Source organism: Pteropus alecto, unplaced genomic scaffold (assembly GCF_000325575.1).
Source record: "Pteropus alecto unplaced genomic scaffold, ASM32557v1 scaffold24, whole genome shotgun sequence".
Classification (NCBI taxonomy): Eukaryota; Metazoa; Chordata; class Mammalia; order Chiroptera; family Pteropodidae; genus Pteropus; species Pteropus alecto.
In genome coordinates this window covers 23,608,799-23,634,746 of record NW_006439192.1, presented here as the reverse complement: position 1 = coordinate 23,634,746, position 25,948 = coordinate 23,608,799, and the positions used below count along the sequence as shown (strand labels likewise).

At 41.2% G+C, this 25,948-nt stretch overlaps 1 protein-coding gene across 1 annotated transcript in view; it reads left to right on the top strand.

Moving 5' to 3' along the window:
• The first annotated feature begins 342 nt into the window (after positions 1–342).
• PDGFRL (platelet derived growth factor receptor like) overlaps positions 343–25,948 on the top strand; it is a 48,696-nt gene continuing 23,090 nt past the window's right edge. Inside the window, exons 1-2 of the mRNA XM_006916418.3 lie at positions 343–536; positions 11,098–11,395. Coding sequence (XP_006916480.1) covers positions 482–536; positions 11,098–11,395 — 353 coding nt within the window. The 5' untranslated portion in view covers positions 343–481. The remainder of the gene's footprint in view (positions 537–11,097; positions 11,396–25,948) is intronic.

Here is a 25,948-nt window from a genome sequence, read left to right as displayed (position 1 = left end):
TAGGGAACACTTCTTACAAAGCACTAAGGCTCTGCCTGAGCTGGTCGAAGAGTGCTGGTGACATTTGGACAATTATGGTTAACTATGACCCCATTAGTGCCCGCAGAATTATGCTGGGCCTTCTTAAAGTTGGTAAACTTGGAAAAACTCCCAGCTGGAGAAATTGGAGTGACACTTGTAATTGATATTTTGCCCTTAGCCCTTCATGCCCACGAAGTAAAAAGCGCTGCGCTTCACGCCTCCACCAGGGGGCAGGAGAGGTCACATTACACATACAGAGAATTAAAAAAAAAAATCCCAAACTTTTTCCCCAAAACTTCCTCCGCATGAAACCGAATCCTCCAGCTGTGGCGTCCCAGGCTCCCGCCCCGACCCGCCTCGCCTCCCGCCCCAAGGCGGCGCCCCTGCCCTCACCCTGTGCTGTCCGCGAGTCTTGCACCCGCTGTCCCCAGCACCTCTGCCCCTACCCTTTGCCCTGAAGATGAAGGTTTGGCTGCTGCTTGGTCTTCTGCTCGTGCACGAAGCGCTAGAGGATGGTGAGTGACTCAGAGGGGGGCGACAGGGTTTGTGCCCGGACTTTAGCCGGGATCCCCACAACCCACGTCGTCCCGCAGCCTTCGTCCTCCAGCCAGCCCTTCCTCCAGCTTCTGACCTTCCGAGGCAGGCTCCATTCCCTGCCGCGTGCACGTGCCCCCTCCCAGTAGGGTCTCCTTTTGTCTCTCTCTCATCTCTCCTGAAAGTCCGTGGGACGGTGGCAGCTACCCCAACCCTTAGGATTGCCACCAAAACCGCTTCAGCACTCCCACAAAGCCCTCAGCAGGCAAACCGAGCATCCCCAGCCAGCGGCTGGTCCAGCCCCCAGTGTCAACGTGTCATTCTGGGAGGTGGCGCCGACCAGACCGGTGGATGGCTTCCCCCTCTGAGCCGCCGTGTTCGCCCCGGGATCTCTGCTTCTGAGGGCAGGTGCCACTTGAGCAAGGCAATTGCTGATTTTTTTTTCTTTTTCCTTTTCAAAATTCGAAGTGTCGTCGTCCTCCTCCTCCTCCTATCCATAGTCCTGGATTTGTTTCCTCTACCACCTCGGACTTGAATCCTACAAAATCTGCCTCTTACACTAGACATTGCTGGATGACCCCCAAACTCACAGCTGTTAGTAACTCTTCCTATCTGAGTGGATGGGAAAAGATAAAGGAAATGCATTCTTGTACAGCACATGGGAACCCTTATGTGTCTGTACTTTTTGGAATGTGCGCCTGTCCTGGGCCTACCCTGTTATGTAGACTCAGAACCACAGGGCCAGGCTTTATTTTTATGTGTGTGAATATGTTGTTTATATCCATGTTACTCTTAGCAGTTAAGTGTTTTGCTGGCTCCGTTTATTCTACCGGTGTTATTTATACAGTATATTTTGCATCTGGGTACATCCTGGCATTCTGAACCCCCTTGGAATTCCTCAGCTACAGTCACAATTTTTGCTTAGTTTTGGTTAAAAAGCAGCTTTTCCTGTTATGCAACTGCACACTGGAGTCAGCTCAACCTGGCTCACATTTTATTCACCATTCAGTCCTGACCAGTTCCTTTCTTTCCCATGAAACTAGAAGCATGTACCCCCAAATACCACATTCTATTTTGCAAAGTCCAAGATGGTTGTGAGATTTGAACATGAGGATTCTTAGCAAATAAAGTGTAGGGAGCGCTTCTACTTGGGGGAGCAACAGAAACTCCTCTCCCAGAGAGGAAATGGCATGAGTTTGAGTTAGAAAATGCAATATTAAAATGCTCCTGGCAGGTTTTTGTATGTCACTTGCTAAAGTGATGGAAATGCAGCATTTGGTATCATTTTTTGAATAGGGCAGGAGATGGCCAGGCAAAATAATTCCAAATAGCCCACTCACTTGGTTATACAATTCACGCAGGATGCCTGCCTCAGAGGCTCAGGAAACAGCATCTGCCTCCTGGATTTTTCCAGCCAATGTGTGCCCAGACCATGAGAATGATTACAAACTGCCTGAATCAGTTAGCATCCATTGTAGTCAAATGTCATTCATACAAACAATAAACATTTAAGAGACAGAGAAAGCTGAACGCAGACTAAATGTTTTATAAAAAATAATTGGTGAATTTTTGTGTGACTGTTGTTAGAGCATATACTTTAAAATATATAGTATATAAATAAAATATTGAACATGTAATTAGAAAAGTAAATCTATTTTGTTAAATTATATGTTTTCCTAAATCTATTAATAATGGTTTTTATTTGTTTGTTTGTTTGTTCTGTTTTGAGTTATTGTGTGGATGGCTTGGGCCGAGAATAAGCCAACGAGAGGGGTTTATACAGGAAGCAGTGCCAGTCTCTGATTAGCAGGTTGGGATATGACACATTTTGGGCCAGCTGCAGACACAGCCCCATGATTCAACTTATCTCACTGGCTTTCTACTTTTCTGATCATATCTAGTAAAAGGCTTCCCTGCAAGCATGTATTGGGTGTACAGCTGCTTTAACCCAGCAATGTTTGCCTGGCCTAATTCTAAAATGCTTTAAAATTTTAGAAGGAATTTTATTTGTCCTTATATATGAAGAGTGGGAGCTGGAAGGGTGCATATTGCTCTTGTGGCATGAAAGTGAGGCATAAAAACAGTTAATAAATAGCCCAAGATTCCACTTTGAGTCAGACATAGCTCGTAGCACCTGATTTTCAGCATTTATATGAAATATGTGCCACTGTATTTATTGTTATGGTGCTGCTATTTTTCCATTAAAAAGTATAAAATTACAGGTACTTACCAGCTTTTGATTATATACATATTTTATCTAATGTCAAGAACAAATGATTTAACATAAATATTGATTTGTTTCTGCTGTTTTCTTGATCTTATGCCAGACCCTTGATCAATGCTAATTTGATCTTTAGTCTAACATGGATTTATTTTGGTTCCTGTGAAAAGTTACCATTCTGGAAGAACTAAAATTATGATGTAAGGGCAGTACAGCCAGATCTCTGTAAGGAGAGCAACACTGGTGATTCTCTAACCAGGACTCTATTATTATTTTTTGTCTCAATTGATTCCTTGGAAAAGGAATAAAAATAAGTTCAGAAATTCTTATAATGAAAAACAAATTGTAAAAATTCTCATCGTTGACAAGTACAAATAATGAATGTTTCAAAGCAATTAAGATTTTGGCATGTATTTTATTGTTGTTGTTTTTGATTTTGGGGGGCATGTGTTTACCACCAAAGTCCAATCTCCTTCAGTCACCATATATTTGATCCCCTTTACCCTTATCTACTTCCTTCCCCTCCCTGCTTTCCCTCTGGTGCCACTACACTGTTGTCTGTGTCAGAGTTTTTGTTTGTCTTGTTTGTTGCTTTCAGTTTTATATCCCACATATGAGTGAAATCATATGGTTCTCGACTTTTTCCGTCTGACTTATTCCGCCTAGTATGATAATCTCAAGATCCATCCATGTTGTTGCAAATGGCAGTATTTCATATTATGGTTGAGTAGTGTTCAACTGTATATATGTGCCACATCTTTATCCAATCATCTATCGAAGGACACTTCATGAACATTGGGGTGCATATATCTTTATGGATAAATGTTTTCAAATTTTGGGGGTAGATACCTTGAAGAGGGATTACTGGGTCATTGTAATTCTAAATTTTTGGAGGAAATTCCATACTGTTTTCCATAGTGACTGTACCAATTTGCATTCCAATCAGCAGTGCATGAGGGTTCCTTTTCCCCCTCAATCTCTCCAACACTTCTTATTACTTGTCCTGTTGATGATAGCCATTTTACAGATGTGAGGTGGTATCTCATTATGGTTTGATTTGCATTTCCCTAATAGCTAGTGGAGTTGAGCATCTTTTCATGTGTCTGTTGGCTATGTGTCTTCTTGGAAGAAGTGTCTGTTTAGGTCCTCTGCTCATTTTTTAATTGGTTTGTTTGTTTTTTTCTGTTAAGTTGTATGAATTCTTTATATATTTTGGATATTAGCCCATTATCGGAGGCATTGTTTACAAATTTCTTCTATTCAGTTGGTTGCATCTTTGTTTTGTTAATGGTTTCTTTTGCTGTGCAGAAGCTTTTTAGTTTGGTATAGTCCCATTCTATAGGGACTTGCCTTTGAGGATCAAATTCATAAAATACTCTCTAAGATGAGGGTCCATAGGTTTAGTATCTATGTTTTCTCCTGTGCAATTTATTGTTTCAAGTCTTATATTTAGGTATTTGACCCATTTTGCATTAATTTTGGTGTATGGTGACAAATGGTCCAGTTTCATTTTTGCATGTAGCTTTCCAATTTTTCCAGCACCATTTATTGAAGGTGGTCTTTTCTCCAGTGTGCGTTTTTGGTTCCTTTGTCAAATTATTTGCTCATGTTCATCTTAGTTTATTTCTAGGCTCTCAGTTCTGTTCCATTAGTCTGTGTGTCTGTTTTTCTGCCAATGCCATGCTATTTTGATTATTGTAACTTTGTAGTATAATTTGAAGTCAGGGAGTTTGAGACCTCCAGTCTTGTTTCGTTTTATTTTTCCTCTCAGGATTGCTTTGTATATTTGTTGTCTTTTCTAATTCCATACAAATCTGATGATTGTTTGTTCTATTTCTTTAAAAAATGGGATTGGGATTTTGGTGTAAATTGCATTAAATCTGTATATTTCTTTGGGTAATATTGGTCTGTATGTTTGACATATAAAAAAATCTCTGACCCCTAGGTTTAAAAAAGTTTGAGGGCAGGAAAGAGATTATGTCAGCTAGAGGAGTGAGAGAAGTCCTGTGGATCGATGGCTTTCCCTGGAAAAGATTGTAAAGCCCTTACCTTGTGATACTCCTAGTCTAATGGAGAGGACAGATTAAAAAAATAAACAAATAAAGATAACAGGAAGTGATAGTGCCACAAAGGATAATCAGGGTGTATGAGTTTCATAGGGCTGCTGTTGCAAAGTACCACAAGCCAGTGGCTTAAGACAGTGTATGTTTATTCTTACACAGTTCTAGAGGACAGAAGCTTGAGGTCAAGGCATCAGCAGGTTTATGCTCCCCCTGAGATTGAATAGGATCCTTCTTTGCTGCTTCCTAGCTTTCTGCCGGTGGCTAGCAATACCTGGCATTCCTTGGCTTGTAGCTGGATCACTCCAATCTCTGCCTCTGATGTCACTTGGCTGTGTTCTCTCTGTGTATCTCTGTCTCCACATGACATTTCCTCTTTGTCTTTTTATAAGGACTCCAGCATATTGGATTAGAGATCACCCTGATGATTGCATCTTAACTTGAAAATCTACAAAGATCCTATTTCTATATAAGGTCACATTCACCAGTACCAGGGATTAGGGCTCCACTGCCTCTTCTTTAGGAACACAATTCACCCCGTAACACAGAGTAAGAGTATAGAGTGGGATTCAGAGGGGAGTGAGAGTGTGGTTGACAGGAGCGTCAGAGGCCTGCCTGGAGAGAGGAAGCAAATGCGTCAGGTGTCTGACAGGCAAGGGCATGAGAAGCAGAACAGCTTTCAGGTGTCCTGGTGACCAGTGTGACTGAAGGTATTGTAGGACACCAGAAAACTTCCACTTTGTTCTAAATTAGATGACAGTCATGGAGAGTCTAGAGCAGAGGCCCATGATCTGGTTTATGTTTTCAAAGGTCGGAATACTTGGGTGGAATTGACCAGCCTACATGGGCACAGTTTTAATCGTCTCGGTGGAAAGTGTCTTGGTACAAGGCGGCCGCAGTGGATGGAGGGAGACTAGGTTTAGGATCTATTTTGAAAGCAAAACCAAGAGGATTTGCTGCCGGATAGGATATGGCTTAGGAGAGGAAGAAAAGAATCATGTGTGACTCAGGTTTTTGTCCTGAGCAACTGAGTGAATAGAGTTTCAATTTACTGATAAGGGGACACTAGGAAAAGAACTGTTCTGAAGGGCATCCAGAGTTCAGTGTGGACACGTTCGACTTGAGATGCCAGCTAGCTTTCCAAGTGGCAGTGCTGAATAAGCAATAGAATATTCAGACCTGGACTTTCGAGACAAAGTCAGGATAAGAACAAGACAGCTCTCAGCGTGTAAATGCTAACACCCAGGGGTCCATGTGAGGCCACTTAGTGATTGACTGTTATTAGCGATTGAGTTTTGAGGATGAAGCCCTTGGGATTCAGGTCGGGCAGGAAAGGAAGAAGAAAGACTGGTAAACAGTCTGAGGAGTTGTCAGTGATTTGAGAGAAAAACTAAGTGCTGTGTCCTGGGAGCCAAGCAAATCAAGTGTTTCAACAAGAGAGTGGTCATTTCACAATATGTGTGTACAGATATCGAATCATTATGTTATACACCTGAAACTAATATAATGTATGGCAATTAAACTTTAAAAAAAAAGTGATCAACCCTGTTCTAATGAAAATTCTGAAAAATATTTCAAAGTAAGGTCTTTATCCTGGAATAAAAGTATCTAATTCTTAGAAATTGCTTTTTTAAGAAAATGATACTTTTATGCATCTAAATATGTACTATTATCACTGCAAATTAATTTGACCTTGTGACCAAACAGGCCCACCAGTTCATCTTACTATATGGTTGGTCCAGCTGCCCGACCATGGAATGGGTCAGTGGTTTACGGTAATGACGCTGAGTTAAAGGAGACAGACTAGTTGGTCCCACAGATACCCAGACAGTCTTCGGATTGAATGACTCCCAAATCCTATGCCTAACTTTTTAAAGAACATGACTCTTCAACCGAACTATGTAAATTATTGTTAGGCCAAAAACATAAGAATTTATAGTGTAGATAAATAAAAGTGGAAGTCCATTACCCCTGCATTTTTTGAGACTGCTACGTAGTATATTTTATAGAGATAGGTGGTAAAATTCACAAATCATTAAATGTCATTATTGACTTCAGGTCCTGGCTGCCACTTTCTAGCTATGTGACCTTAGGAAGTTACTTAGTCTGTCTCTGCCTCAGCTTCCTCATTTGTAAATTGAGAATTATATGAAAATAATGACTAACTCATGTATTGTTGTGAGGATTGAGTTAATGTTTTAAAATGTCAAGAACAGTGTCTGACACACGATAAGTGCGAGCTCGCTACATGCTGCTTGTTTTGTGGTGGTCCCGTGACAATGTCTCATGGTGCTCTTCATAATAAACTTGTGATAGAGGCAGAGCAGTTATTCCTCCTAATTCACAGGTGAAAAAAAAAGAAAAATGAGATCACAGAGGCCAAGTAGCTCATTCCAGGTCACTAAGAAGGTAGTGAAAAACCAGACCCTTTGACTCCAGGTCTGGAGTCTTCTCTGGTTCATGCCATTGCCTTTCGAGTCACATGGAGATTAACATTCTGTGGCAATTTCACTTTATTTGCACAAATCTCATGCACAGCACCATTGTCTAAGTGGTTTCTTTGTTTGATATGCCTTGGGTTTTGACAATGAGTTCCAAGTCAAACAAAACTTGATTCCAAGGATGAGAGCATAACCTTCCAGGAGGGGCTGGAGATGCTTTTCTAAGGCATACATTAGAATCCCCAAGCGAGGAGATGCTGGGCAAACACCCATCTCCAAAATGAATGAATAAATGCTACAACACAGGACAAAGGACTGTGATTCTTCAGCATCAACTGGGGGTTGCAATCAACCCTTATTCAGTAAAGGTGACCCGACTATTAACCTCTGATTCTACAGAACTGTGTTGGAGGAGAAAATAAATTTCTTAGAAGAATCACTGACTGCTACTTAGATAAGGACTACATGGGGATGAATAGTCGTTAACATCAAAGATCTGTAGCTGTTTGTCTTTTTCTCTCCATGGGCAGTTAAGGGGAAAGGTCTGCCCTAGGCTGGCATCGAAATCTCCAGGCTATAAATTTGCTGAGCAGCTCAGGACTTCCCCAACGAGTTATATAAACTGAGAGCCGTGCCCTCATCTCATTTTTCCATTTCTCATGAAACACCCAGAGGAATACCTGTGCTTTTCCAAGAACAAAGCTGAGAAGGTGGGGGAGCAATGACACTCGGGAGAGGAAAATGTAGAAAGATGAGAACCTTTCCCTCCCTACTCCCTGCGAGAACTTCACTCCAAAACACCCTCCTACCATTTCGAAAAGTATCACTTTTATTTATCTGCAACATAAATTCCTACATGCTTAGGTCTTTGGACAGTAATTCACATAGGCTGAAGAGTTATGTTCTTTAAAAAATTAGATGCGGGTTTTGGGAGTCACTCAGTCCTAAGACTGTCTGGGTGTCTGTGGGGCCACTTGTCTGGCTCATTTAACTCAGAGTCATTACCATAAGCCATTGAGCAATTCCATGGTCAGGCAACTGGACCAGCTATACAGTGAAATGGACTGGTGGGCCTGTGTAGTGAAAAGGTCAAATTAATTTGCAGGAATAATACACATATTTGGATACATAATATCCATAGTTAGGTAATCGAGCATTCCTGAGCAGGATATCCACAAAGATCTGACAGCCTAGAAGTCAGACAAGTTATGCTGGCTGCCTAAATTTTATAGGATGTACAGACAATTGTCATTTTTGATCGCTTGAATTCCTGTTAAATGATAAAGAAAATATACCAGATTAGACATCTATCCCAAGGTCCATGAAGTTTACGGGCATAGTGTGACTAGAATGTTTGCAGGCACAGATGATTTGACATCATAATAATTGGCTTTTATATTTTCTACCTTAAGAAAAATACTGTGACTTTTACTCAGTTGCAAAACAGAGGCTTATGCTTCAGGATTGATGTTGCAGGCTCAGGGTATTTCTGTCCATCTGACATGTTTCCAATGGTTACAGCGCTTCTCCTTCCGGGAGGCTGGAGAAATGTGTGCATGCGTGCCACTGCCCACCACCCTCTGTCATTAGAACCCCGGTGGTGAATAAATCAAACGTGCAAGGTCAGGAGAAATCTTGACAAAAAGGTTCAACAGTAGGTACTGGAGACTTGCCTTGGAGACTGGGGCTCAAGAACACGGCTCTGCTGCCTGGAAGGACTGAGAAAGCCCAACTGGGCCCGTGACCCAGGGGAACGAAAGTAGAAGAAGGGACTCAGGTCTAGGGGAGGAAAGAGAGGTCAGAGCTGGACCTGAAGTCATGGGTAAGAGAGCAGAGAGAAAGCAGCAAGCATTTAAGCCCAAAGAAGATAGCGCGCTGGGGAGTTGGTGTTAATACCGAGCTGAGAGTGCGTTTGGGTCCAGAGCCTGGGCCAGGCTGAACTAAGAGTCAGGCTAAATGGCTCCTGTTTCAAAAGGCAGAGGGCAAGACACACAGGAAGCCAAGCTCATCATCATACAGTGGAGTCCAGATCAGTTGAGCTTTTGGAACAAACCATAAGAGTATGGCTCCATGACATGCTCAGACACGGCACACACCCCTGTACCCAGCCCAGACCGAGAAAGCCGTTCCTGGCAGTCCCCCTCATGTCCCTTCCTGGTCGTCCCCAGCGCTTCCAGGGATAAAACCACCTGACTTCTAACCTCATGGGATTCAAGCCTGGGATTTCAAAACTATTGAGTTTCTGATATTTGTAAATCGGGAAATCTACATTTCTGCTTTCCTTTGAGAAATCAGGTCCAGACACCCTGCCGTGCACTCCCTCCAGGCAGCAGCCTGTTGAAGCAGGAGCAGCTGTCCCTTTGGGAGGTCATGGCCTCCCAAGCCCACCTGGCTCACCTTGTTTTGTCATCTGCCTGGCCCAGTGACATCAGAGCTTGTAACACTTGCATTTTTCCATCCTTGATCCCAATTTCAATGTCTTTGTACCTTTGACCACTCCAAGCCTTTTGTATACCAAGGTAGTACTAGATAAATGAATCATCCAAAAGGAAAACAATTTTTTTCTCCTGACTTGTCTCACTTTTCCATTTTATAGAAATGTCCTGTAATCTATCAATTGGCCAAGGTTTGTGCAGTTGTTTATTCAAAATATATACAGGATGTTTATCTACATATAGTGAAGTGAGCTCTTGGAATGGGAGTCAGGAGACTTGAATTTTACTCTCACATCCTATCAGTGACCATCTATGGGCAATTTATGTAACTTTTCAGGACCTCCTTTATTTTTTTTGATCTATACGAGGACTTTACTTAATGACCTCTCAGGATACAATTAGTTAGGACATTTTGTAATTCTGTGGGCAGATATCGAGGTCGCCTTTGAGCGGATGCAGATGGATGGGCAAAATGACACTTATCCTGCTGGTGGGCACCGGTGCACGGCTGCTGGGCTGCCTGGATCATTGAGATTTCTGGAGCCCAGAGGCAAACCAAGGGCAGGGCAGTGGGAGCTGTCTTTCCTGTGCACAGGCAATAAAGGAAGCATTGTCTGTGGTGAAGGGAAAAACAGTAATAAAACAGACTTAAAGTAGGTCAGTTTTTTATTCTCACCATTTGCCAGCAATTTTCAGCACTGTGGGTGACAAAATACTCCTCCCTCCCCACCCCAGGATATTTGGTTGGCTAAGTTCTAAATCATCGCTACAGTTACTGTTGAGTTTTAATGACTTATATGTTAGCTTTAACTGAGCACAGGTTTAGCACCTGTTCCTTATTAAACCTTATATTCTATTGTGGATGTTGTCAGCCCTCACACACAGACTCCACTGTCTTCATGTCTGGGAGAGTTTGTAACGGTTCGAGATCTTCTGAGTGCACTGGCAGTACCGACTGTGTCTCAGTGGAGACATTTTCCTGCACTTATACCATAGATTCAAACTAAACAATGATAGCTCTGAGATGGCAAAGACAGGTAACAGATCACCTGGAGTGGCTTCAAACTGCCATTCAACATGACCCCTTAAAGATTATGGGACAGAGTGTGAATTACAAGGAAAAGTATATTCGTTTCCTAAGTGCGAATTGTGGTTCATTCATGAAATATATTGCTGAATCTGAATAAAAATCTCTGAAGCTGAAATATAGTCCCTTCTGGTTATTAAATCTTTTAAAACTAAAGAATGAACCAAGAAAATAACAATTATTACTGAAAATAATTGTGTCACACGAGGAGAGGCGTATTAAGTGATCTGTTTGAGGGGTAAGTACTCTAGGTATGTTACTACAACAGCCCATTGTTCTCTCCTCACATTTGTACTAGTGACTGGCCAGCACCCTCCCAAGAACAAGCGTCCAAAGGAGCCAGGAGAGAACAGAATCAAACCCACCAACAAAAAGGTGAAGCCCAAAATTCCTAGAACAAAAGACAGGGACTCAGCTGATTCACTGCCAAAGGCACAGTCTATAATGACCCAAATGATGGATAAAGGTCGCTTCCAGAAACCTGCTGCTACCCTGAGTCTGACAGCGGGGCAAACTCTGGAGCTTCGATGTAAAGGGAATAAAATTGTGTGGAGCTACCCTGCGTATCTGGACGCCTTTAAGGACTCCCGCCTCAGGTAAGCATTTATGTGTTTGTTTTACTTGTGTTAGGTCAAAGGTTTGGTTTCATTCTCTCTTTCAATACTGTACTGTTTCTGACATCATCATTTCACTCTAACAGCTTATAAAAATGGAAGCTCCATGAGCAAAAGCTACAGATTTTATTTCTTTGACCAGCTAAAAGAATTATTGCAAATCTTAACATCTTAAAGAGTGAAATTTTATAGGAAGCCATATGACAAATAATTGAAACCGTGATGCATGGAGATAGATATTTAAGAATTCATATTGTAAAAAAAATAATGAACCCAATGCTTTGTTATTTTCTAAGTATTCATAATGAGAACTGAACTGATCTAACAGGAGATTCCTATGCACAACTTGACCAAAGACCAACTTAAACTGTTTTTGAACTTTTCAACCGCTTCTGATTATCTTTGCTTTCCTGAGTATGTAATTTTTGTATTCAAAGTCATCAGTTGGTAAGAAATCCAAAGATTTCTCATGTTTGAATTAATACCTTCAGGAAGCTGGTTTCACGTTCAGGAAAAGTGATCACGATGACGATTATGAAAACCATGAAAAGCAAGAAAACAGCGTGCTTTAGGGAGGAGCCTGTGGATTAAGGGCTGTGGGTCCTGTGTACCTTTAGGGAAGTCTCCTAACCTCTCTGGGTCTCAGTTTCCTTGTATGTAGAATGAAGAGGATCAGAGTACATGATTTCTAAGATTCTTTCCAGCCCTTTCTTCACGTGATGTAGGGAAGAGGAGTACGGGATATTGTCTGTTTGCAATGACCGGAACGAGGGAAAGAAAGAATGTGGATCTTGGGCATCTCAAATTCTGCATGTTCAGAAACATCCACTTAGTTTCTCAGCCAGAACTGTCGTCCTTGCCTTGTCCCTTTTCTCTTACTTCCCACATCCAATCAATCACCAAGTTCAATCAATTCAGCCTTCTTAAGCACCATACGCCTGTCCTCTTTCCATTTCTGGTGTCGCTGCCTCAGTGTCAGCCAGTATCATCCCTCCTCCCCAAACTGCAAAAACCACAGCCGGGTGTGTTCTCTTCCAAACTTCTTGTCATTGTAGATAAAGCGATGTTTAAAAAATGCTCATCTCATCATGTCACTCCTCTACTTAACTTCTGATGGATTTCCAATGGGGATAAAGTCCAATCCTCACATGACTGCCGAGACCCACCCCTACCCACCCCGAATCTCTGCAATCTCTGTAGAGTCACCTCCCATCTCTAGATTAGTGTCTCTACTTTCACTGCCTGGGCTCAGTGTCAGGCCTTCCCATGGCCCCTGATGCATTCTCTTCAGAGAATTCTTCATATTTGTAACTCTTTTTTAAAAAATCTGATTTTCACTGGGGCTTAACTGAGTGCTTGACATTTAGCTTTATCTATCAAATGACTGAATGACAATCCTCTCCACCTTCTTCCTCATACACGTACACTGTGGAGAATAAAACATACTTATAAGTAATCTCTATCTAACTTCTGTTACTTAGACCTCTTTCACATTTTATTCTGAAGATATTCTTCTGGCTTCATGGTATATAATAGTGTCGAGCTTTTCTTAAGGGATATTGAGTTTGATAAGGAGTAAAGGGTGAGAGAATGAGACAGTTTTTTCCATTTTGATCTCCACACTTGAGATATGCATGGGTGTGTGCACGTATATCCTTTGCTTGGAACAAATCTGTAAAAATTTATTACCTTATACTTTTAAATGTTTCACTTTACCAAAGTCAGATTTATACACTTTTCTTTAAAACCAGAATCGAGCTCTTTTAGGTAATTTCGAATAGTCTTTGACTTACACAAAGTATCCTATACCTAGGTGATTTGGCCCTTAAAGATTTAGTATTTTCTGTCTTTTCAAGGTTGTATTAACCAAAATAACGTTTGAAAATATCTTAAGGGCTCAAAGCGAACATGAATCTGAATTGAAAAGAAATATCCAGGAGCTGAATAAGCCAATTTTGACTTAATATTAAATAATATTCATTCGAAGCACAGTTAGGGCTTTATACGAAAGTAAAGACAGATGTGGGACTTTACAAAAAATGTGAAAAATGTGAAACAACATCTAGTCATAACTCTATCAAACAGAAACAACAAAAAAAATCACGATTTATTTGACACCAGAGATTCAGCAAATTAACTCTTGACATCTTTCCCGGAACATGGTGCCTTTGGGTAGAAGAGAACTATTCATTCTGTGTTTTCTTTTCCCGTGGAATGAGTTCTTTCCAGTATTCTGACAGCTTTGGGGCTGGAAGCTCCCCAGGTGCACTCCCAGCAAAACCTGGTCATTGTAAGCAATTTTTGTAGCTTTCTGGAACCGAGTTCTCATGCTACCACATTTGTCTAAATTTAATCTTCTAACCAGAAGAAGGAGAATGTTACAGAATAGAGAGGTCAGGCTGAGGCACAGCTAGATTTGAATCCTGCCTTTACCACTCACTGGCAAAGTGATCTCTGATCAGTAATTTCCCTAGAACCCAATTTCTGTATCTGGAATATGGAGATAATATTACCTATGGCAAGTGCTACCTGGCCCATGGTAAATGTTCAATAAATTGTAACTAATCGATACTAGGCAATGCATACTCCTCAAGCACAATAATCCAAGTGATCTTTTGGGACATTTAATTCTGATCAGGACTCACATAAATCAGGGAATTGTGCACAGCTAACCTGGCTTCCAATATAGAGGATCCAAGAAAGTGTGTACACCTCTTTCCCACTTGCATTTAATTAGCCAGTTCCTTGTAAGATGGGGCCTGTGTCTGTCTTTCCCATGAAAGCATAAGCCCCTTGAGGGCAAATACCACGTCTGGTTCACCATCAGATTCCTAGCACCTAGAACAGTGCCTGACACATACCAACACTCAGGAAACATTTTTTGGTTTCTCCAGAGGTTTAGCGATGTCAGAAGTCAGTTCCTAGTCATGCAATCTGTCATTCAACATTGAAAGATAACTATACTGTATGTATCTGAAGGAAGGTAACAAAGTATGAATGTATTTTATATCTAGGGTGCTATGCCACTTGGATTCATCCCTATTATTTGAGATCCTGTTGATGCTTGACCTCATGGAGCCATTAGTCAGTTGACGCTGTGTACCTTCTCCCTCTTCATCCATCCTGTCCCCTTCTGTCTTCGCTCCTCTCTATCTTATATTCCAAGGTCTGTCATTTCCACTAGACTCTTGGACACATCTTAAGTTATTTTGCCCTGTTTTCTTTCACTGCAATCTGGAAATTTCCAGCCACACATGAAACTGTTCACCTCCTTTCTCTCATCACACATGGACACTGAGTAGTGCTGGAGGAAAGTACACAGCTGGCTGGATGGGCGCCATTAGTTCGTGGTCCCTCACTTGTGCCTGACAAATATGAATACAATTCTCTAGAGAGCTCACTTTTTTTCTCTTCTTAAATCTCTGATCACCTCCATCTCTCTCACTTTCAGCTAATAAAATTATTGCCTAATTTATGGGGAAACTGGAGTCTTTTAATCTCCTTAACTTCCTCTTATCATGTCTTTTCCTTCCCTGCTCTCACAATTGTAGTGGAGAAAGGATTTCTCCTGTTGACCAAGGCCAAAGCTCTTCCTGTGCTTTGGATCTCATCCTTAAGACCTGTTCTTAGTCTTTACCATCCTCTTCAGCGAGATCCTTTCTATAAATCTCCATGCGAAGACGCCCCACCTTAGTCGCATGTGCCCTCCAGCCAACTTCGTCCTTCTTACCTTCTCAGCCAGACCCACCCAAGGAGTCTCTCTCTACTCCTTGTCTCCACTTTCCTCTCCTAGTTATTCCTCAACTACTCCACCCGATTCCTGGCCCACTACTCTACAGGCATTTTATCAACAAAGTCAAGGTCACTAAGTCCAGAGTTCACTTTTCAATCCCCAAATGACTGCTTCAGTAGGTCCATCTGGCAGAAGGGAACACTCCTCTTGGCTTCTACAACGCCGCGTGAACGTCCAGATTCCTCCTGCATCACTGGCCCCTTCCTGCAGTTTCCTTCACCAGCCCTGCATCGTCTACTCTCCCAGATGGTATATGTTGGTTCTGCGCCCTCTTATCTTCTCACTACATGCTGCCAAATGCCCTGTATTTATCATAGATTAAATGTTTCGTCTAAGCTCTAGACTGAACTCTCCAACTCTCTGCTCAACTGCTTGGATCTTTTCATGAGACTTTCTTTAAACGTAACCATCTAAAACTGAACTCATGATCCTTCTGCATACCTGAGTGTCCTGTGTCCTTTAGTTCATCAATGGCAATACTTCCATCCAGCTGTCTTTGATCAGAGGTCTGGGAACACCTGGGACACTTCTTGTCCATATCCAATCAACTACTATGCCGTAATAATGCTATTATTTAATTATATTTTGACTTTCCCCCACTTCTTTCCATCACAGTAGCAATGATTCTAGTCTCTTACAGCAATAATCACATAACTAGGTTTTCTGCACATAATCTCAAACCAGACCTCAATCCTCCACACAGCAGTCAGATTTTTTCACAAAAGCACATTGGTTCTATCACTTTCCTGCCTCACGATTTTCAGAGCAATTATGTTGCTCTTAAAGTTGAAACTCCTAACAAAGACCACAGTTCATACATAGTCTGGCCCCTGACTTTGCCTGCTGTCCCATTTCATTTTACTCTCTCTTGTCCAAACTCCAGGCTCTGTGGATTTTTTCTGATCCCCAGATGTGTCAATTCCTTCCTGCCTGGGCCTTTGCCCATGCGGATCCTTCTGCCTATAATGTACGTACTGGAATAACTGCTTTCCATCCCTCAGATCAAAGCCTGTGACATCCCCAGGGAGTTTCTTTGCCCCCTACTGGCCCCAGTTATACACCTCCACTGAAGCACTTGTCATCAATGGTGCAGTTACCATTTTCTTGATCATTGATGTTTGTGTCCCTCACTAGGCTGTAGGTTGGCAGAGATGGTGTCTGTTACTCACCAGACCTTACTTATCCAGCACTCAGCACAGTGCCTGGCACACTGCGCATCCTCCATAGATATTTCAACGGGAGAAGGGTGCTGGAGGCACTGAGCCTAGGCCTAAAGTCAGACCTCTGTCATCATGAGACCCGTGACTCTGGAAACATGAACCTTAGTGATGAAAAAGACCTTAGTGGCTATCATGCGTAAGCCCTTCTCTTCAACAAATGAGGAAACAGAGTTGCAGAGGCCAGATCGCCGGTCCAGAGTGACAAAATGGTGGGTGGCAGCATGAGTCTTAAACCCTAGCCTCCTGGTTCCCATCGTAGACCTGTTGCTCTGCTCAAGTGCTCCGAGATATGGTTAGTGACATACATGTTGGCGGAAGAACACTCGGTAGTAGCTTCGGGAAAGATAGATTTGTGGTTCTTTTTTTTTTTTTTTTTTTTTTTTGCTCCTTGAGTACTAGGCTAACAAATCTGATTTCTAAAGCTAAGATTCAAAACAAAGGAAGTACTTTTCCAGAATGGTGCATCGATTTCTTGCTGGGATAACTTTGAATTGAAAGGGGTTAAAACTTCACATTGATTTCAGATAACTCTTTGGACATCATTTAAATCATTATCTCAGGCTATTTAGAAAGAAGAGCTCTGACAGAGGATCCCAAATGATCTCCCACCCTAAAAGGTGGACTCTAAGCACGGAGCCAAGGTGATGCATGCCTATTGAGGTTCTTCGAGTCTCCTATTCTGTGACGCCTGCTTCCTTTGCACTGGGAAACCTATGTCGATAGCAGTCCACTAGGTGGCAGGGTTCAGCTGTGTTACAATTGTCTCACTTTCACCAGTGAAAGAAACATTTCAAATGAGGACAAACAGGGTAAAATAATTGCACATCTGTGCTTATGGTTCTTTCATCCTTTTAGGCTTTCAGTGAGCACAGTTTCAAGTTATATTTTAAGCACAGTTTCAAGTTATATTTTAAGCGATATAGAAGTCATTTTCCCAACAAACAAAAAAAGACGTAAGTGTGTATGCCCACACAAGGATAAATTCATGGATGGCTCTGGGTCCTGCTGAGTCTTTCCAGGGCGCCAGGCACTTTGAATGGCTTAGTTGGTCCCTCAGAGGCAAATAGTAAAGCGATGAAGGGTCTGTATTTTCAGATGCTGAAACCGATTCAGATTTTAATTCCAGACTCAGTCCATCCCAATCACAGAGATCTCCATTCTCTTCTGAGATCAGGAAAGAGCAGAGATATTTTTCTAACAATAGTCATTACAATTCACTGTCTATCTGTTACCATCTATTTACTGTTTCCTGACTCCTCCGCCTCGTCTCCTCCTCGCTCTCCCATTTTTAGCTTCCAGCCCTCGCCCTCCTTCAATTTATTTTGTTCCTCTCTTCCAACAATTAATTTCTAGCATCTATGATGTTCACAGACTTGTGCTAGGTGGATGCTGGGGATACGACAGTGAGCAAGACGGATATGACCTCGATACCTGCAGAGCTTTTAGTCTTACGGGAAGGCAAACTTTTAAATAAGCAATTTTAATATATTGCTGTGTGAGTGCTTTGCTAGCAGAAGTACAGGGTCAGGAAGGAGAAAATTCAAGCTAATGTCTAAAGGCTGAGAGTTAACCAGGTAAAGAAGGGGATAAATGTAAGAAAATTCCTGAAGGAGGGAACAACATAAAGAATTGCCTAAAGCTGAGGGAAAAAAAATAGCACCTGGAGCATTGAGGGTGTGTGGGGGAGGTGGGGTGGCTCAAGGTTGGGGAGGAGGAAGGAGGTGGCCCAGGAAAGTTGATGCTGGCAGATAAGCAGGAGTTAAATCATGGAGAGCCTTGTCAGCCATGTTGAGGAATTTAGAGTGAAATCTAAGGGCAAGTATGAGTCATTGCCTTAAAGCCTTTATAAATAGATATACGTGGAAATTACACAGGGACATACACCATGGTACAAGAGTTATTACTCCTCACTGCCTTTAAGAGAAAGACAGTGTCACTTCCAGTCTCAGGTGTACCTAGTCTCTCTCCATGTGTCCCATCTCCTTTTCCTGAAAACTAGGGTCTATAGGTATATTCTTGGACCAAAGTTTCTTTGCAAGAATTTTTTTTTTTGGGGGGGGGGGGGGGATTTCGCTTTTTTTGTTGAAGAGTTCGCTTTTATTTTGTTGATAATATTTTTAAAGAATAACATTAATATAAGAATATTCTGGACTATCTGATCAACCTCTGCTGGGCGATCAACATATTTCATTTTCATCGTCTCTGGCAACATTTTGTTTCTTCAGTTTCATCATAACACACTTCCAGAATTTAGAGCAGGGACGTTCCTGGCACAATGCTGAGCCAGGGAAAAAAGTAAGAAGAAACTCAATAAGTGGCCTGGATGATGGCTTAAATATATAAATCACTTGGGTAGGAACAGGGAGATGCTGGAGATTTAAGCGAGGTTGCTAGCGATGTCACAGATGGAAAAACAAGCTGGGCTGACGTAATAAAGAAACCCTGGTTCTGCTCCTAGAAAATCAGGGTGCAGTTATTGTCTTTCAGGAGGTTTCTGTAGCATCTGATCAGATGTTAGCTTTTTTCAGTCAAGAACTGTAAATTCAGAGGAGTATGTGGAGCACAGGAGGTCTTTTTGATGGCTGGTTTCTCCGAAAATAAATAGCTCCTAGAGAGAAAGGGAGGGCATCAGGGTTTTCACTCTGCCACAGCTGGCAACAGCTTACTCCACCCACAGGCAACACAAAGGGAGGGTGGGCAAAGGAAGCAGACAGCGGGCTCCAGGCCAGTCTAATCCTGTTCCAGCATCACAGAAGAGAGTAGTCTTGGGGACATTTTAAAAGAAAGAATGATGTTGAGAAGTGTTTATAAACAGAAGAATTCCACTGTTGAGAAAGAATCTGCACAGACTTTGGTAAATATTACAAATAATATTTTGGTATTGTACTGAGGAAGAGGTCTTTCTTTTTTTTCTTTTTCAATTTTATTCTGGTCAAATATACATGACGTAAAATTGGCCATTTTAACCATTTTTAGGTGTACAGTTCAGTGGCAGAAGTACATTTACATTGTTGTACAGATACCTTTTTAATTCAAACATACTTTCCTTCAAAGCTCGATTTATTTTCTGAACTGAACAAATGAAGACGATAAGGTTCCATGAAAATCCTGGCATTCTCCCTTTGCTTTCACACTTCCCTGGTGGTACCGTTTGGGTCCAGTTCGCAGTGGGAAATCAAAAGCATATGCTACAGCCAAACTCTGATACTTATCTTCAGATGGATTTCTACCCAAGAAATCAGTCGAATTAAAAATAAATAACTTATTCAGCCCTGAAGGTGGAGCTCTCTCTTCCCAGACCCAACGGCACCAGTGCCAGGCCCTCCAGCATTTCCCAGACATGGATTGGTGGGGGTGGTGGGATACAAGACTTCTCTCTGGGTGTACTAGATGTTCTGACAGTGTTCAGGTTGCAGAAAAACACGGCTCTGTTCCGTTCAGGACATGGGTGGGGGAGGGCAATAATAGAATCAGCCTCATTGTGGTATTGTCAGGATATAATGAGGTCATGCAAGTAAAGCACTTGGCACACACAGTAAGCCATCTCAACAAAGATGAGCTATTTTTATTCACAATACTGTATCCAAAGAAGGTAAATTACAAGAAAATAGCTAGATCTTTAGGATTTTTTTTTTTACTTAAAAAACCCTTTAATTAAGGTGTAATTGACATATAACATTATGTTAGTTTCAGATATATGACATAATGATTTGATATTTGTATACAATGCAAAATGATCACTGCAATAAATCAAGTTAACATCTGTCACCTTATGTAGTTATAAGTTTTTATTTCTTGTGATGAGAACATTTAAGATCCACTCAGCAACTTTCAAACATGTAAAATGGTATTATTAACCATAGTCACCATGCTGTACATTCCATCTCTTATCTGTTTATATAAATTATGATTTATTTTATAACTAGAAGTTTGTACCTTTTAACCCCTTCACCCATTTCACACACCCACCACCCCTCACCTCTGGCAACCACCAATCTGTTCTCTGTACCTAAAAGCTTGATGTTTTTGTTTTTTTCTCTTTCAGATTCTACATATAAGTGAGAGCATATGGTATTTGTCTTTCTCTGACTTATTACACTTAACATAATGCCTTCCAAGTCCATCCATGCTGTCACAAATGGCAAGATTTCATTTTTGTGGCTGAGGGAATCATTATGTTGCATACCTACCACAGACAAAAAAAGTATATATGTGGGTGAAGTGTGATATTTAATGTGCAAAACTGAAAATGGGTGTTACTGTAGCATGATAATTTTTTGCCAAGTATTTATGTAAAATGTAGATAAAACAATTTTGAAGGGTATGTCAGAGGAGGAAGCCAAAAAAAAAAAAAAAAAAAAAAAAAAAAAAAAAAAAAAAACCAAACAAACAAACAGGAATAAAGGGCAAGCTACAAAAAGAAAAAATTTTATGCCCACTGCATAGAATGGCACATTATAAAAACAGTAAAACTAAGATGCCCGAGCTTTGCCTCCAGCCTGGGCTCAGCTGCCTTAGCAGCATCCACCCACATAGCTGGCTGCATATGGACAGGCCAGAAGTCTCTGCCCTTGGGAGTCAGCCCAGAACTGCAGGTGTCACCTCTCATTCAACCTTTTCACTCTGCCCTGAGGTTTTAGGAGTATGTCGCCTTCCCTTGCTTGGTGCTTTACTTTTCAAACCCTTTGTCCAGATTGTGTTTTTGACTTTGCCCTGGACTCCACCTTTCAGATCATGTCTTACTGCCTAAAGCCCCACTCCCAACCCCACCGTACATCTTAGCACCCAGGTTCAATGTAGTGCCTCAATTGCCAGCGAGAGGAGGTCAGACAGTACAATCTCACCCTTCCCTGTAAACTCTGCTCTTTATGAACTTGACTTAGTAGCTGAGACAAGGCAGGGATATGAGACCCTGTGTACCAAGGAGAAATATGAGAGAATGTGCTTTCATGCGTTTATTTACATAGGTGGCTCAATGAATGGCATGAGCTATGGCATCAGCTGGTGGGAGTCCTGGTGGAAGAGGCAGGGAACACCAACTATCCATGTAAAAGCAGGAGGGGTGACAGAGCAAGTATGTCACAGCTTGAGATTAATAGGTATTCAGAGGTTAATAGATTAACAACAGGTGTTCAGCAGAGTGCATGCCAGATAGTTACCATTAGCCTAATTTATATAGAAAGAATCTACTCAGGTATACATGAAAAAAAATAAATAAATAAAACAGAAGTAGTTCTGACTGAAAGCATCTTATGAACCACTGGAATAAATGACATACATGCCAGATACAATTACAGAGCAACAATAGACAGCTTGTGATCAAGGGTGAGCGCACAGGGACATGGGAAGGTAAGAAGGCAGCCGTCAGCATAGGCTTGAGAGGCACATTGATTCACTGAGTGATTGATTACCTAATTGCAGGAGATTGGGCCTTAAAGATAAGATGGAGAAATGTGGAAAAAAGAGCCAAGGAGAAGAACACAAAACCTCCCCAGGGATTTCCAGGTGTAGTCAGCTTGGGGATCCACTGATCTAACTTGGACCCTACATTTTACAAATGATTAGGTTTGACCCACAGAGGCTAAGTGGCTTTCCTCAAGTGTGCACAGCTTTTAGTAAAAGTCACCTAGACTTGAACCTAATTCCCAGCACCACCCTAGTCTCAAGAAAGCAGTCTTTTTTTAGGTTTCTGATATTTGTCCAGAAGATTTACCATCTAAGTAACATCAGTATGAGTGAGCAACTGAAGAATGTTGGCAAGATGGGAGATTTGGGGATCTCTCTCTACTGTGAATTCATTGTACCAGGTGCAAATTGGGTCCAGACCATGGCCTCCGCGTTCACTATTATAACTTGGCCATAGTATACTCACTGGCTGTGTGCCAGCCAATTAGTAACCCACAGCTTGTTTCTCTAACAAGGGTGGTGGCAGCTTGCTCCATTGTCTTCTGTCACTCCTCTTCTGAGGGCCTATTCTTCTCCAGTGTGGCCATGAGCATCCTGCTAAGCAGAACTGGGAGTTCTTATTTCTTGTGACCCACAGAGAAACACTGATGGGCTTACTCTACATAGTAAGATTTAAATTGCCAGAGATGTAATAAGTGAATTGTTAAATAACCCTTATACATCAGAATCACGTGTTTGCCAAGTTTGAAAGATGACCTTGTAAAAATAATGGGATGACAATGATTTACTTGTTATCCGTGTGAATTTCTTTATATGGTGAGTGCACATCCACTTAATTGTATCTTGCCATCACCCATAACTGGCTATGTGACCTTGGATGAGTCACTTGATTTTTCTCTGTAAAATGAGAGATCCAACCAGATGATCTCTAAGTTCCCTTCTGATTTTAAAATGACTCTTGGCACTTGTGCTTAATTCATGTTAGATGACATAGGTGTCAAGGAGTAAGAGCCTTTGGACAAGTTATTCAACTCAATTTCACACTTCGAATTCTGTTCTGCTCACAGTAACCTATAACTGCTGTCTATGTAACATTATGCCATGCAGAAGGCAAGGGCTGATACAGGAAAGCATAAGACATGGTTCCTGCCTGGGAAAGGACCATTTCACTATAGAAATATAGTAGGGAATTGAAAAGGTCACATACCAACAAAGCAACATGGGTGTGTGTGTGTATTTCTCTTTCAGATTCTACTATAGAAATATAGAAATATTCACCATAGAAATATAGTAGGGAGTTGAAAAGGTCACATACCACAAAGCAACATGGGTGTGTGTGTGTATTTCTCATATTTGTGATAAAGGCATTAAGTTCAGGGTGTAAGAAGCTTAGATCCATGTGTATAGGGACAACCCCAATAGCACCTAACATTTGTGAGCACTTATTCTGTGCCAGAATCCTTCTAAGATTTTGTACATTTATTAACTAATTCTCATTACAACCCTAGAGGGTAGGGGCTATTATCCTCTCCATGACTCAGATGAGGAAACTGAGCACAATAAGATTAAGTAGCTTGTCCATGGTCATAGAGCCAGCAAGTGGTGGAGGCAGGATCTGAACTAAGGAAATCTGACTTCTGAGTGCATGCTCCTAACCACTAGTTTTACACCACCGAATGTAAAAGGTCTCCCTAAGGACAGAACTCTAAATAATAACCAGATAGAAAAAGAAGAGAACCTTTTGGAGGGAAAAAGATGGCCAGAGGACTGGAGTGGAAATGAGCCTATGTGTCTGGGATCAGTGAGGACTTTGGATGGAGAGGAGGGTCCATATGCAGGTTTTGAGAGAACACAAGAACCTTGAATTCCAGGCAAAGATGGCCACGTTCAATTCTGTGCACGCTGGGAGCGGCTCATATTCTAAAGATAGAGGTAATAATAAAATGGTTTTTAGAAAAGTATATCTGACAGTTTTATAGAGCTTTTGAAGGGAAGAAAGGAAACATTTTCTAGAAAGATTGATTTGTTGCCTGATAGAATGTAAGAAATTGAACAGAGATGGATGGTCAAAGAGTCAGCCTGGGTGACAGGTGGAGCTATGGCTTCATTAAAACAAAACAAAACAAAACAAAAAAAGAAAAATGGAATCAAGAATGGGACCCAGGTGAGAGGATCTGGAGGCTGAATGAGATCAGGAGCCTGAGAGGCCAGGGTTAAGCCCCAGGAAGCTGGCACAGCCTGGGCAGGCCACATGCACAAGGGGAACGGAGCAGGGTGTAAGAATGGTCACATTGGACTCCTGATTAATTTTTACATTCCAACTTGCTATATTTTTATTAACCAGAGTAAAATAATATACTGGTTTTTTTTAGGTCTCCGAAGGAATTCCTCCTGGTTCTGCTTTTGGAAGTCCATATTCTAAAAAAGTGACATGATATAAAACTCACCTCCAGAATTTTAAAGCCCAAATGAGCCATCCATAAGTGCATATTTACAGAGCATCTGTTCTGTAGTTTTGTAGATAGTTTAACTTGTTTTGCTTTTATTAAAGCTTCTATTTTCTTATTACAAAATAACTCTCACTTAATTTAGAAAGTTAGAAACCATAGATAAGTAAAAATAAAGAAGTAACCGAATATCCCAAGATACAGTGTAGAGTCTTCCAGTTTTATTTTTATATATAAAAAATTGTACAAAATATACAAACTCTTCTATTATTAATTTTCCCTAATGTACCATATTTTTGATGTTATAACTGTAATACCATAGTATGTTTAACTAAATTTCTATTGTTGCGATCTTAGATCATTCCCCTCCCCCGCTTTTTTGCTACAGTCATTGCTACAGTAAACATCTAGGTAGGAATGATTGATTCCTACAAGTGGAATTGTTGGGCCACAGACACGTACATCTTAAAGCTGTTATTCTAGGAAGCCTTTACTGTTTGTTTAACCTCTGGTTTATGAGGCTTGTTTTGGCTTGTGGTATCAAAGGGATATCCACATCTCAATGTCTTAGAACCTAGAAAATCTCTGAAGCAGTAAGAGTCACTTTTCCTTTGTAAAGAAGCCAGATGGGTTGGCAAGGGAGGCAACAAGAAGGAATGATGTTAACAGGCTGGGAGACGTGGAACGAGAAGAGACGGGGATCATTCCAGTACAGTGGTCAGAGTCTGTGGTCAGTGTTTAAGAAAGACCTGGAAAAATGAGGGAGATACTGGCAGAGCCGGAGGGACATCGCATATGTGAAAACATTGCAATGCCTATTACAACTTCTTTTTAAATAAAAAGAAGAATCCGATATAAGTCACTGTAGTAGAAAAGACCTGAGTCATATTTCACATACATTAACATAAACTATTGTCGAAATAGAAATATATTGTAAGGGTTTTGAGTAGGTCGTTGGATAGTCCTCAAACGCGGAGAGAGGGAAAGGAGGAGGGACAAGGAGAGAGAGAGTTCAGCTTAATTCCTGATATTAATTCTATATTCACTTAGAAGTTTCTCAGTTTGTATATTTGTTTCTCTACTAGTTTCTCATACATATTTCTTTTCATCTTTTTTGAAATTATAAATGGTGGAGCTTTGATATGTTTTACAGAGCTGTCTGTTTCTCACGACCTGTAATCTGTTGATATGGCTCTATTCCCAGCATGTCATGGAGCAATTATTTTCAAAAACATTTTTAAAAGGAGGCTTAGTGTAAACATAGACCTGTACAAATCCTTGAAACATGGACAAGAAAATGCATGAATCTTTATCTCCCTTGATGCTTGGCACAGTTCCTTGCATGTGGTAGAAGCTAAATAATTTATTAATGTAAAATAAATATTGAATAAGGATATTTGATTACATCTTTTTACCTTACTCCTTACATTTCTGTTTTATGCAGCTAGAGGCATCACAGAGTCCCCAAGGCAGGATATCTGGAATGATATATAGTTTAACGACCCTCGGAATTTACTTAAACTGACCTTCAACTTCTGTGGCTCCAACACTTTCTTGCGAAAGTTACCTAACCTCAGTTTACTCACCTGTAACGTGAGAATAAGAATAGTACCCACCTCACAGGGCTGTTATGAGGATGAAATCGGTCAAAATATGTAACGGGCTTAAA